This window comes from Ammospiza caudacuta, chromosome 1, assembly GCF_027887145.1.
Source record: "Ammospiza caudacuta isolate bAmmCau1 chromosome 1, bAmmCau1.pri, whole genome shotgun sequence".
NCBI lineage: Eukaryota > Metazoa > Chordata > Aves > Passeriformes > Passerellidae > Ammospiza > Ammospiza caudacuta.
In genome coordinates, this window is record NC_080593.1 from 90,656,146 (window position 1) to 90,670,982 (window position 14,837).

At 36.7% G+C, this 14,837-nt stretch overlaps 1 protein-coding gene across 1 annotated transcript in view; it reads right to left on the bottom strand.

The window, feature by feature from the left end:
• LPCAT1 (lysophosphatidylcholine acyltransferase 1) overlaps positions 1–14,837 on the bottom strand; it is a 59,042-nt gene that overhangs the window by 17,358 nt on the left and 26,847 nt on the right. The window contains exons 8-9 of the mRNA XM_058800016.1: positions 13,233–13,287; positions 9,280–9,362 (exon numbers count right to left, since the gene is read on the bottom strand). Of these exons, the coding sequence (XP_058655999.1) occupies positions 9,280–9,362; positions 13,233–13,287 (138 nt within the window). The remainder of the gene's footprint in view (positions 1–9,279; positions 9,363–13,232; positions 13,288–14,837) is intronic.

A 14,837-nucleotide genomic window follows, 5' to 3' on the forward strand; every position in this document is an offset into this window, starting at 1 on the left:
GGTAAAAAAACAGATAGTACTTATAAGCTATTTATGCACAAAACAAGGAATTTGAAGGTAGTGATCCTGGCTGAATAGCCTCCCCCTTCCTAAGAAGAAGAAACAAAGAGAAAGAAACAAAAGACAAAGCCCACTAAACCAAATTATTTAGGTACAGAGAAAAGTCATCTTACAAGCAGAATGTTGAAGATTAGATTGCCTCATACTGGTAATCTAAGCAATTAAATCCCGTTCCTCTAAAATTTTCTCTGCTTGATCTGTTCTTGTTTCACCAATCCACTCCCCCTATGAAGTGTCCAGCAGTATTTGTAAATCAGTAAATCACCTTAATAGAATGGACAAGATTTTTGTGATACCTCACCCCACAGACTCATGGTAAAATACAGATGAAGAACTCCCCCATGCTGTGGGGATTTAAATCCATTTCCAAGTTCAACCTGAGTTAGAGATCAGGTATTGTGAGCATGTCAAGACTTCTGTTTTATAGTATTCCATACAGTATTATGAAAGATGCAATATATGATGTAATACATGTAATCTGTATTATAATAATCTGTATTAATATATGTAATCTGTATTATACAAGATGAAATCACTGGTATTTTACAACACAAAATTAATTTTCCTCAAAAGAAGAGAAAGAAGTGGATGAAAGAAGCAGAGTCTATCCAGCCAGCTGAGATTACTTCCTATTCCCATCTTTTGCACTCAATCATCCCTACAGACATCCATGTCAACTGTCTCCAGCAAGGACATGCTACAGACAGTACTACCCAGAGCAGTTCCATAAAAGAATGACACAAAGATCTAGCCCAGCCAAGCACATTACACCAAAATTCATCAGTTCTCCAGGCCACGCTAGATATAGCATGTAACAGAAATACAGGAACTTACAGGCCATCAGCTGAAGCACAGGGGAACTACATGCAAAAGGGGAAGCATGTTAAAAATAAGGAAACTGAAAGAGTAAAGTGTTCCTCTGTTGGACATATTAGGAAATCAGAGAAGTGGTGAGACACTTAAATTCTGAAAGGACAGAAAAAAATAGTGTAATTGAAAATGATTAAAGGTGGCGATTAAAATAGAGAGGCTTTAAAGAAACAGAAGAAACTCAAGCATTCTCTCAAGTGAAATAGAGAAGATGGATAAGCTAAAACATAACCATAAGGTGGCAAGCCAAAGCAAGAAACAATAGCTTGTTAAAACCAAAAGCAAGATGCTGTTCCAACACATTAAAAGAAAGATGACTAACAAAGATCAGGGCACTCAGCCTGGGAGTCAGGGGTTGAAGCCTGACTGACTGCCAGCCCAGCACCAATGCCAGATTTAAATAACTGCTAAATAATGGCCCTTGAATATGTTGAAGGAGCCTAGCCAAGAGAAATTTTTAAAAAAGCCCAAAACAAACAACAAAAAAATCAAAACCAAACTTAAGATAGAAAATAAATTCCAAACAAAAGCCAGGGTAATTTCAGACTCAGCCAAACCACAAGGGGAAACACAACCTGCATATTTTTATAGCTTTGTGCACCCCTTATAAAAGAGATGGTAGTTGGGCCAGAATTATATTGCTGCTATCAGTGAAGGAAAATCCCCACTACAATTAATACCTACATGTACGTTCAATGCCAACACAAACACAAAATGGGATTTAGAAGGACAAAAGCAGCTTCTTTTGTTCATCTGTTGTAATTTTCAAGCTGCTGGACTTAAAAAAAACCCAAACAAATGAACTTAAAGAGAGTACATATACATCCAGACTTTCACAATAACAAAGGTCAGAAGTGAGGAAGGAAAGAAACACTTTTGCTCAAAGCAAAGTTCAATCATAGAATCAGCCAAGGCCAGATAGAGTTCAAGGGGCTCTTGTGTTCAGAAGACAAATCACAAGCTGTATAGAGCTAGCAGCTTTAAAGGACCTTGATTTCAGCTCAGAATGTTGAAGAAACTGAAACTGGGCAATATATAAAGTTCATTATTTATGCTAAGACTTGTGAAATTTTTAATTTCTTAGAATGAAGCCCGGCTTATTAGAGTTCACTGTAAGGCCTCGGTACAAGTGCAACTCACAGGATTTTCTACAGAACCAGTTATCAAACTACTCTAACTCATCCTCCAGGGCAATCTTTTTCTACTTCAATTGGGGAAAAAAAAGATCATTTCAATTTGAGATGCAAATCACACGTACAATCCCGTATTCTTAATAAACTAAAAATAAAACAACTTTTCCCATATCTTCATTTGAAAGATTTCCCCCCCTCTTTTCTTCAAACTACCTCTACTTTCACACTCAGCTAATGTGAGCCTAGCCTTTTAAAAAGTCCTGCAGATTTAAATGGCCTGATACGAATGTGTCGCTTGACATACCTTGAGACTTTTCCCTTCCCTGCCCTCCCCAAGATGCTGGCTGTTTACCTATCATTACATCACACTACATCAAGTTTCCAAGTCAGCAAGTTGCTTGAAAATAATAAACTCAAATGAAACAAAACCCCAAAAGCTTTCCTGCAAACCCAATCTGAGAAACACAAGTTATACTTGTTATATCCTGATGTCTTATACCAAACAGCTCTCTATGTCTAACATTTGTGCAGTCATAATATAAGATGAATTATTAACTTCCTCATTTTCTGCATACCAATCCACTATGCATGCAAAATGCCAAACATAAAACAGAATGTGACTGCTGGAATATTATGTAAAGTGAGAAAAAATAGTACAGGCAATATTGTGACATTTGGAATCTACATTTCAACAAAAAGATTCTCAAAATGTTTTACATTGTTCATAAGCAGAACTATGAACTAATCAAGAGAACATTCCACAGGCTGCTCAGAAAAACTCCCTTAAATCAGCTATAATCTTTATCGCGTGCTGAAAACATTAGGATTCTATCTAAAAGTACCAAATATGTAATTTGGTATTTTTCTTCATTAATGGATGTTCAGCAAAAAGACACACAAAACACAGTGGACAAATAACTCCAATTATTAGTAGTCATCTAATCTAGTCATCAGTAGTACACAAACTTCCTGAACCAGAGACCTTTTGTACCACTATGTTTTAGAATCACTCATTAACCACATGTTTTTCACAGTATATCTCAGCTCTGATGAAGTAATTTTATCTATCTGGTAATGAATGCCACAATTTTGCACATTTTAAAGACTTACTCTTTTTACTTTTAGCTGATCTACTGTTGAGTGCTTTCCATCTCTCCTGCTATGAAAACTAAGACTTCCTTTAGTATGCTTTTTCAGAACACTGGGATTTTCCTAACCTTCAAAACAACCCTCCACTCTCTTTTTTTCCCATCCTTTCCCAAGCTGAAGCGCTGCCAACTATTTAGTTTTGGAAGGCCAGAGAAGATAGTCCCTTTTCTCTCCTCAGACTACTACTTTGTGACATTCTCCAGGCAAAAGAAGGTCCAGTCATGAGTCTGAAGTTCACATAAGGAATCTATTATCTCATAACTGTTTAATTTTTAGACAGAAAAAGAAGTTGCCAATGACTGTATATCTGCCTGATGTTGTTTGAAATTGGATCCTGTAATTGTTGATCTTGTAGACTTGCACATCACAAATCTTCAAAGGCTAAAAAACAGAGGAGGTTCTCTCCTTGTGTTGTCAGCATTCAAAAACCAGAGTGTTGCAGTTCAAACCAGAGTGTTGCAAAGTATTACTTAACATTTAAAAAATTTATTTCTTCCTTGAGAAACTAAATGTAGCAAGAAGGCGCACAGTTAACCCTGTTCTGTGACTATGTTTTTCACTTGCCACACTCATAGTATTCACAAAAATGAACAGAGTGCACAGTGTATCTCATCTCCATTTTTGTTTATGGCGTGAAACCCAAACAATGCACAGAATTTTTAGGTTGGGAAAAGACCTATGAGGTGAAGTCCAACCTTTGACTGATCACTGTCTTTTCAACTAAACCATGGTGTCACGTCCAGTTGTTTCCTAAACATCTCCCTGGGCAGCCCATTCTGATATTTAACACTTTCCATGAAGAAATTCTTCCTGATGTTCAACCTGAACTTCCCCTAGAGCAGCTTGAGGCCATTTTCTCTCATCCTATCACTGGCTGTGCTGGACAAGAGGCGAATCTACAGCTTGGAATAACCTCCTTTCTCAGGCAGTTATAGATCCCCCTGAGCCTTCTTCTCTCCAGGCTATACAGCCCCAGCTCCCTCAGCCACTTCTCACATTATTTGCTCTCTAGACCCTTCACCATCAATGCTTCCAATGGACACTTGTTAACTCCAGCACTACAGTAATTCCACTTATACTGATGCTTATGCCTTTAATGGTATAAAAATGCCAAAAACCCAGTTTGGATTTCAAAGTTGAATGCTGAGCATCCAAACAGAACCTGTGCAGAATCACACAAGGAAATTTCAGACAGTACAGGCACAAAACACAGCAGTTTTTCCAAAGGTGGATTCAACAGGCCACTGAATACAGCAAATAGCCATGAGTCAGACCAGTAAGCTACTGCAAACTCCCATCTTCAAGGCTACTCTTCTGCAATTAGTATTACTCTATCACATATATTGGCAAAGAACACATTTTGATGCTGCCAGAGCTTGCAAGAAAAAAACCCCTGATTTTGACTGTGTAGAAGATGACAAAAGGGAAGACGGACACAGAAGACTACTTCTGTTTTTTGCCTTCACCAGCATGCTGGATAAAAGTACTCATTTTTCAAAAGCAAAATGTAATGCTCATATGTCAAGCTGGTAAGTCAGTGCTTTAACTGTATGACATGCTCCAACATGGGGAAAGTGATCCTGGCAAGCACCTGACAGAAAACATCAGGAAGGCAGATGTTTCAAGTTCCATGTCTAACATGCTGCACTTTAATCAATTTCAGCAGCTACTGCAAATATAAAAATATGTCTTTAAATGTTTCTGTGAGGAAGACAGACAAAATTACTGGAAAAATGCAAACTGGACTATAACATTTTGCTATTTCTACAGGAAGGCTGCCTTTCTGGGCTCACCAAAAATGAAACTTCAGAACTCCTGGACAGTGTCACACACATGTTATTACAGTGCTCAGTTTAACACTCAAAAGACCTAGGAAAACAAAATGCTCAAATCAGGAGTACTGAAAGAACTTAAGTTCTGAGGTGCTTACAGTTTTGAAAAACAAAGGGCCAAAGGTTTCTGGTTTCCATCAAGTTTCAGGCTTAACGTCTGCCACATGCAAAAAAAATCTAACAAATTTGCAATAATTTGTCTTTCATTTTTCCCCCCAACTGTACCACCTAACCAAATTCTTCCCTATTTTGAAGACAGTCTTTAAGAGAAACTAAAACTAAAGGAAAATTGTGTTTGCATGTAATTAAGTGACCTGTGGGTCTGTGTATCATCATCTAGTCAGCTTATATCTGTAATTACAGCTGAGGTTACTTTAGACTTGCACAAAGAACCTGCAGTGCAGATTTTCACAATCAGCTGCCTTCACTACCACTGGCTTATCTATGTACAAAATGAATTTTTGCAGCTAACTAAAAGCTAAGCTGCTGACATACTTCTTTCAAACATATCTGAGTCCTAAAGAGCAGCAGGGTAACAAACTTGGTTTTCCCCTCAAAGTGGCAGTAAAAGTTATCTACTTTTTCCGTCAAACCAAATTTATATACCCTAAATAGTACTTTGAGTACAACTAAGAGATGTCTTTCAGAGTACAGCTGCTCATGAAAATTAGGCATTTAAGAACAGTAGCAAATGGGTAAAGCCCCACAATAAAAAGAGGCAACTAATATATTTTCTTTAGGGGGGAAATACTCCAAACAAACCACAAAACAAATAATTCTTTAAATAGCTATCAGTAAATTAAGAACTATGATGCAGCAAAACAACATAGAAAGGTAAAAACTTGAAGTTGATGCAGCTAAGAAGCGTAAGACTTTTTAATGCATAAGAGAAAATACAAAAAATAATGTAACCAACTACTAGCTAAGGATAGGAAAATTGTCATCAGGAAAAAAACTCTTCTGTCACGTGCAATATTACATTAGGAAACAATTAAGACAACAAATCTTATTAATAAAAGAAAGTATTTCCCAATGCACTAAGAGCGATAGAGATATTTCCTCTAGCACTGAGAAATTTTTAGAAATAAATACTTGTGCTTACAAGGTCAAGAGATTTGTTCCTAATAGTTCTGGAAAAGCTGGGATTGAAGTTTCAAGTGGCTGGCAATTTTACAACACTAACATAGTTCCAGTAAACTATTACTTATTAATTTGAAGATTAAAAAAACCCCCCAAAAAAACCACGGGCCAGAATGTTTGACACTCCAGTAGAAAATATAGAAGAAACTGTGGAACTCAAGAAATTAACAGACCAAACACAGTTGGTTGGCTACCATCAACATAAGATGATAATAGGTTATGCACATGAAGACCAAAATGATGATTTTGTTTAAGTAATACAAAAGTAAGGCAATATAATATTTACCTACATGGCATTACTTACTAGTAGGGTGGTTTCAGAGTTTTGTTAGAGCCAATAAAGAACACATGAAATGAATTAACACTTTATGAAATGAATTAACACTTTATTTTTTGATTTTAAAGAACTAGGTGTGACTGATGCCATATTTAAAAGCACTCAACATTTTCAGTGATTTGAAAGTGACTCTAAACACAGCTCCTGATAGCACTTGGTGGGTGACATGAGCATTGACTAAACTGAGTAGGAGCCAGAACAAGGCCAGAAAGCCCAAACAAGACAGACTCACTCAAAAATGAGTTTTATGAGAAAATTAAATGTGAAGCATATCTTTAAGATATAAGTAGGGACAATATTTTAAACAGCAGATGAATCTATTCTGCACATACTTTTTATGCAAATTAAAAAAATGACCCAAAGGATGGCAAGCACGTTCAGCAACAGTGGCTATCCTGTATTAATAATTCCAGTTCTGATACCACAGGCACACTTTGGCATTCACTTTTTGGGCAAGTAAATTTATCCAATGTGCAAAGTTTGCTAAAGAAGCAAACCTCCATGAATGACAGCACCTCCTTAACAAAATATTTAGTGTTCACTTACATATATATATATATATATATATATAAAAATTGAGTAGAGACCACCATCACTCACATTTGTGGCCACCCACAGGAAAGCTAGTCAAATATGGATAAACCAAAAATTCTTCAGAGAGTCAACAAGCAGAAGCAGCATAAGATACAGATGTCTTGTCAAATGCTGCGTTCAATGCTAAATAGAAGCTGTTCACAAATTAAGATTATTGTGAAGACAAACAATTTCAAGAGGAGAAACTGTATCTATTGCTCACTCAGTAACTTCTATCAACTCCCTCTGAAACCAAGAGCAAGACACAAGGTTTCCACAACACTGGTTCTAGACTCACAAATACATTATTACCTGGGAGTGCCACCTTTGATGCTGTAAAATATCCAGTAGAATTAGGCACTTCTGCCTGAGAAAAATAATGGGGAGGAGGAGTAAGAAGACACCTAAAGAGATGCCAGAAGGATCTCTTGACAATAAGATGCTACACTGCCACTAAGTCAATCCTCAAAAAAATCTAGATGAAACAGTAATATTGTCCTTTATCCAGCAATGCAGAGTGCAATGCTACCACCAAACAGCACCCAAGGTACTTCAGTTGCAACTGCTACAGCTCCAGAAAGCCTTGACAGCATTTGAGCTGGAATCTCCTGCACCAAAAGCTGCATGAGTAAGCCCAGAGAACTGACACAAGAAGGAGGTATCTGGAAGTGGTCAGAAGTAAACAATTTTTAACTATGTTGATGTTACTTGGTCTACAGTTATGATGGTATCCAGGCATCTACATTCTGGTTTATTCCCATCCGCATTTTGACTTCAAAACTTTAATATCCAAACACATTTGTTTCCCCATTCACATTAACACAGCATCTACAGCCCCTGCTTCATTCCAAAGTCATTTTTGACATATCTCGTTCTGACAGTCTTCCTGTTAGATCTGCACTCCTCTTCTGTGACCACAAATGCTTAATTCTTCAGGGGTGGGAGGGAGAAACATAATCATGATTTTCCTCCTAAGCACACTTAGAGAGGAAGGCTTGCAACATGCCAGTTGTTGTAAACTTTTGTAGGCTTTCAAAAGTTTTCCTTATAGCACACAATCTCTGTTATGTGATTGGAGCAGAGTTCAGAATGAAGATTTAATAATCTGGCCTTCCACACTAAGTCTGAGGACAGCACTTGCCAGGTGATGGTCTTTAATTAACAACAAAAGTCTTTGAGGTCAGTGCCTCAAAGATTTTTGACTCCAAGACAGGATGATTCAAACAGGTCCTTTTGTTCTTTTCTCCTTTGAGAAATGTCCTTTTGTACAATGGATCTATTGTTATATTATTGTCTCAGCATCCTTAAGGAAACTCACAGACCTGGGTTCAAGCAGACAAGAATTCTCAGTTACTACCTACAAACTGGCCTTTGGCTTAAATAGGAAACGGAAGAGAAGTTACACAAAGGAAATTATGATTTCACAAGTTCTTTCAAAATCAGGATTAGGAAGATACATAAACCTCTCAAGAGTTATTAGTGATCACAAGCCTGAGGGTTCACTGTAAATATGGAAAGGAGTTATCTACTGACTAATGGAAGATTTACTGAAAGAACAAAAAAATAAATGAAAAAGACATGAATAAAAATGCAACAAGAGTGAAAGTATTAAATGTTGCCTTTATTATACCCTATGGACAAGTGTTTTAACTGTCTTCACATAAACATTAACTTCAAATAATTTACATTGTATCAATTCTCTGTTTCCAATGGAAATAAAGCCACTTCACTGCATTTTACTGTTTGAAATACTACTGGCTAACAATGAATACATGAAACTATTCTTAACCTCATTAAAACAGTCACAGCTTAAAATGCAACCCCAATAGCACAAAATTCAGTTACATAACTTTCCTAAAATTCCACCATGCCCTTTCCCCAAAAGACTAAATACCCACTGGAGCAAGCAGAACTGGCTTTTTATATGAAGGCATGTTAAAAACCCCCAAAAGAACCAACAGAAAAAGAAATATTCCAAACCCATCAACTCCAACAGTTCTTGCTGTATTTGTGGCTCCCTGGCCTGCTTCAGAGGGGAAAGTAACTGCTATGTAAAAGGTCTTGCAGACATTCCTGCAGACTACAAGGTTCTTTGTAGGCAGACAACCACACCAACTTGATTTCATGATATTTTCTAAATTTAAAATCACAGATCTATTTTTACACAGAATTACAACATACTTACTCTGCCATTACACGCCTGACGTTATTGGCATACAATACTGGGTTTTTTCTTTCTTCTTCTGAAGGAATGTACACGGGTAGAAACTGCATACAGAGAACTGAATTATACCAAAATATTTAACATTTTAAACAATTTCTTACAGCACTATCGTGAAAATTGTATACAGTTTGTTGTTACTCAGAAAATTACATTAAGACTACAGAAAATATTAAAAATTAAACTTTTAAATGCTTAAGCATATGTCATACTTCTAGAAATTCATATAACACTGACTCTGCTCATTTCTCACCACACGGAATCCAAGTAGAGTTTTATCTTCATTTCCTAAGTGGGACTCAGAATTTTAAAATAATTTAGAAGTATTAGCACTTTCTTGCATAAACCTCACTTACCTTCTGTATTGTTCAGCTCTTTTCAGATAACCAAAAAAAAGCACATGCAACAGGAATATTGTTTTATAACTTAAAAATTAAGAATCCAAATTTTAAGGACATCAGGTATTTACTGTTCCCCCTGCACATTTTGAAATCATGTACGACTGCCTAATATACACAGGAAAAGTGTTTTTATTTTCTGCTGTTAGATGTTTTGAAACTTTTTTCCTTCTAATTGGACATAAGCCATTAACGCTCCATTGAAATAAAAAAATCTAAATGAATGCAGATGACCAGAGAACCACAGAATAGCTGATGTTGGAAAGTGGAAAATTAAACCAGAGCTGCTGGAGACCCACCACAGAAAGGGCAGCTTTCAGAATGGCATGGCCTACATTAAAATATCTTCCAGTATTTAAAGCTGTTTTTAAGTGTCCATTGAAAAATTATGTAAGCCCCAAGATCACGGCCAATCTCACCAATAAAAACCTTCAAAACATTTCCTTCTGCCAAATGACAAACTTTCCAGATGGGAGGAACAAGAGAGGATCACTCTGATCACCACTCCTAGTCAGTACCAGACACACAACTCTTAGTCTTAGTAGTGCAGCACAGTGAGATAATTTATGCACTAAGTGAGCAAAATGCTCACAATCCTGTGTAAAGCTTCTGTATTAGAAAAAAAGCTGCAAGAAGCTTAGATGCAGTACATATAATTACCTATGGGAAGGGAAAATGGAAATTATGACCCAGAAATTTCACACTGGTCTTTAAACCAGAAAGTAACAACTGGGTAAAGTTGTTAGTCTTTATTTTAAAGTTCATAATCTCAGCAAACACTTCTCAATAACCACAAAGCTAGCTGTGTTTTTAAAATTACTGTGTTTTAAAATTAGCTGTGTTTTTAAAGTTACTGATCATAACTGTATGATCAACAGTACCCAAACACTGCTGTTGGACATTCATCTGTTTCATGTAAAGGACAAATATTGAATTTATTTTGAGTTTTGGAGTTTTTCCTACATGCACCACTGCAGCTGAAAACACATGACTCCTGTCTTTTAAGTTTACATTACAAGCAGGTACACCAGCCTCATGTAATACACAAAACCACAAAGACTGTGCAGTTAACAGAGATGGAAAGACTGCTCCTTCATCTTCCAAACTTCATTCCATTTATTTGAGTTGCAAATGGCTATTAAGTAATGTGTCCAAACACAGCAGAAGTTTGAATATGAGGTGATTTCAGAGGTGTTCTGCATGTCTGTGCCTAACTCAACATAAACAACATAATCATTTCAATATCACTAACAAAACCAAGAGAAGAACTCTCAGCTGCTGCAGACTGTCATGGATATACAAACACTGAAGTTGACAGGTCAGTAAAACAAACAGACATGAGCCAAAACAAACTACATGTGCAGATGATCACACATCCTTTCTTCTTCACACTGCCAGCATGCCATTTTTAAGTACAAGATGGGAGGATGGGCAAATATTTACAGAAACCTATTATAAAACTTACATAGATTTTATTTTATAGTGACACTGGATGACACACAGAACATGTCAGAACATATATTATATGCAGAGAAGCCAGACTAGCTAAATTTGGATCCTGATTGCTGGCTGGTAAATCTTACTGGCTATCATTTAATCAAAAAAACCCCAAACCTCTGACGTTGTGTTGTTTTGTTATAGGTCTCCCTGAGTTATTGAATCATCAGCAGTAACTCTGGTATCCAGGCTCCTAGGTTTTTGCCAGTATCTGTGCTGATTGAACAGAGCAGGAATATCCACCAACAAACTTCAGAGACCAGAGGAAAAATATGACTTTGAACACAAAACAACCAATTTTTCCCATATGTTACTAGTCCTCACTGCACTTCCTTGCAAAACCAGATTCAACTGCTACAGCTCCAGAACAGCCTTGACAGCATTTGAGCTGGAATCTCCTGTACCAAAAGCTGCATAACCTGGGAAAGTCTAGAGAACTGACACAAGAAGGAGGCATCTGGAAGTGGTCAGAAGTAAATAATTTTTAACTATGTTGATGCTAATTAGTCTACAGTTATCCAGGTAGTATCCATGTCATCCAGGCATCAACATTGTTTCACTCCCATCTGCATTTTAACTTCAAAACTTTGATACCCAAACACATTTGTTTTGCCATTCACATTAACACAGCCTCATACTTGCCTTGAGGCATTACTCTGCCTCATACTTGAGAGCAACCTTGCAAACAGGTCTACTCCTCTATCTTCTGCCAACTACTGCTTCAGTATGGAGTATTTCAGAAGGTCGCTAGTTAGTTTGCTTTTTCCCCCCCCCAAGAACTACCAAAGATCATAGCTTGTTATGTAAGAGCTACAGAAACCCAACATCTGCTAGCAGCTGCTGCCTCAAAAATCAAGAAAACTCCGCAGTGTTCACTCCTGTGTGAAAGAACCCATTTCACTTGCCTAGGGCAGAAAACCATGCTCCTGAGAAAGGGTAAAAATCCTGCCAACAAGCTGGTTTGTCTCAGCTCTGAGTGAGGAAGTCACTCCCTGGCCCTTCTGCAAAACACAGGCCACTGTTCTGGAAATCAGATTTGTTTTTGTCCAACTGAATTGATAACACAAACCACAAATTTCTACAATACATACAACTATTGAGTGGCTGGTGTTTTGCATATTCATTAATTTTGAGAATAATTGATTGCAAAAATAAGCAAACAGAGCAATGATCAGAGAACAGTGATCAGCATGCAATATATGTTACTGTTGTAACACAGTGTATGCAAACATGTAATAGTTCTTCCTACTGATTTACCCTGCCATCAGTTCCATCTGTCAGACCTAAATAGCTGCTTCATTATTCAAAAAGCAAAAGAATTGCAGAACATCTGTCAAACATCCTATATGACACACTTCAAATACTGTAATTGTCCACAAAAATGTAATTACTCTGTGTAAAATGCATTAGGGACAACAAGTTGAAAGGAAAGGCTATAATTGTTTCCATGTTTTCACTACAATAATGTTCAGCTTCAAAATTACAGTATTTTCCTCAAAATAAAGTTAAGAATATAGATAGATTTTCTGTGTTTTCCTATTTCACATTCTGAACTGTGCAGCCTAATAAAAAAATTAGCCAGACATTCAATAACTTATATGGCCTGTAAGAAACTACCTCCAATTTTTCTCTACAAGTCATTTCTTAGTTCATACATCAGCATTCACACACTTGAATGTCTAACATACAAAGCTGGTACACTACTTGAAAGAGCAATCAGGCCATTAGAAGACAAGAAATTTGTTCACAAAAGACTTTTTAAAGTGAGCTAGAAATTTATCTACTCAATTCAAATCACTAAAAAAAAAAAGTCTTATGCCAACAGGAAAATTGTATTTTGCTATTCCATTTTTAGACTGTATTTTCAGATACAGAAGCCATTTGTATAAAATACAAGTAGTATCTTAACCTGTTTTCACAGACAAACACACAAGTTATGAATACAAACTTTTACTGCAGAATTATGTACAATATTATGTATTCTACAACTGGTCAGAATACATTGGAGGTTTTTTTACTGACCTCGATTTCCACAGAATTGTGAAATTGGCATAAAGTAAGCCACAGAATTTCAAACCTAAAAGGGGAAAAAGATAGGGAAGGATGGAGAAAAAAAAAATATATAGTGAAACTTTAATACATTATGCTCCAAAGTCTTCACATAGCATCCCACTTGTAGTATAATCATATTCAGATAAAAATTAACAGAAAAGGCCTTTGAAAGTACTTCTATATATTACATTCTGTAAGGTGGAACAAAAGTTTACACTGAATTGGCATCTTAAAAAATACTCAAAAACAGGAAGACAAACAGTGAAAGGTAATATATGCATAACATGTTAAAAGAGGAGTAAGTCTGTTTTAGAAAATGCAGTATTCAGCACAGAGCTGGCAAGATTAATTATGCAACCACTGAGATTTTATCATTACCTCAGTTTGGAATCAAAGTTCATTATACTTCCAAAGTCTGTTAATGAAATGCAGTATGTGTGTTTTAATAGCCTAAGATACAAGATAACTGGAATCAACTTGACCTTAGAAAGCATTAAGGTTCAAATCCAGGAAAGGATTTAGTAAACCTAAATTAAGGAGCAGTGTCAAGTAGCCACATTTTCATACAGTATCTAGGTAGTTAGAGTAGTCAATCATTGTGAGGGGATGGCAGGCCAAAATCCTCTTACACAGATAAAGTGCAGCCCCGGGAGCAAAACCCTACTCATTTTGTAATACACCCATGTAGGGCTGCAAAACATTTCCCCCCTGCTTTCTTCTTATTGAGCTTCCAACACATCAAGGCAAAGAAAAGAGTCAGGAACAACAATGGAGTAATTTGAAGTTTATGTTCCTGAGAGAAACACGAAAGTCTGGTTTCTAGGTCCTTGTTCAAGAGCATTAAAAACCCCCAATAAGTTACAAGTAAACTTTTCTCTCTGCCATCTCTGTAATCCTCAAAGATTGAACACTGAATTTAAATGAAAATTTAAAACAGACAGAATCTGTATCTAGCTCAACTATGGTCATTCTTTGCTATCAAAGTAGACTCAGTTGATCTGTTCTGAACACTGCCAAGGCAGTAAAAACATTACTTTCAATGACTAAATTTGCATGTGACAAGTTTTCAATCCATCTGACAGGCTACAGCACTTTTAAACAAACAGAATACTCCTAGATACAGAAACATTTCCAGATTTCTGTTTTAGTGTAGGCCAAAACATAAAGATATGTTTGCTGAGAAAAGGAAGCCTGTTATCAGTTTTAACAGCATTTTCTGCTAAGACATCACAAATACATTTTAGGTCCCCAGGAGAATTAATTCTAATTAAGCCAAGCTGTAATTTAAACTGACCCAGTCAATTTGCATAACATCACATGCTGCTGCAGATTCTGATTCAGCTTTAATTTAATTTAACTTCATTAGAAGAGATCAACACTTCGGAATAAGGGCTTTCTAGACACTACAGTGAGCTGAGGCAAGACACGTACAGGTTTCTTCTGTCTTCCTCTGTGTTCTTGAGTCCTCAGTTAGGATACGAAGGTGGAAGTAAGCTGCTCACCTTTCTCCTCTATGGCTGAGTTACTTTTTCACATGAATTGCAGTGCAAATGCAAGGGAAGAGGCAGGAGCTCA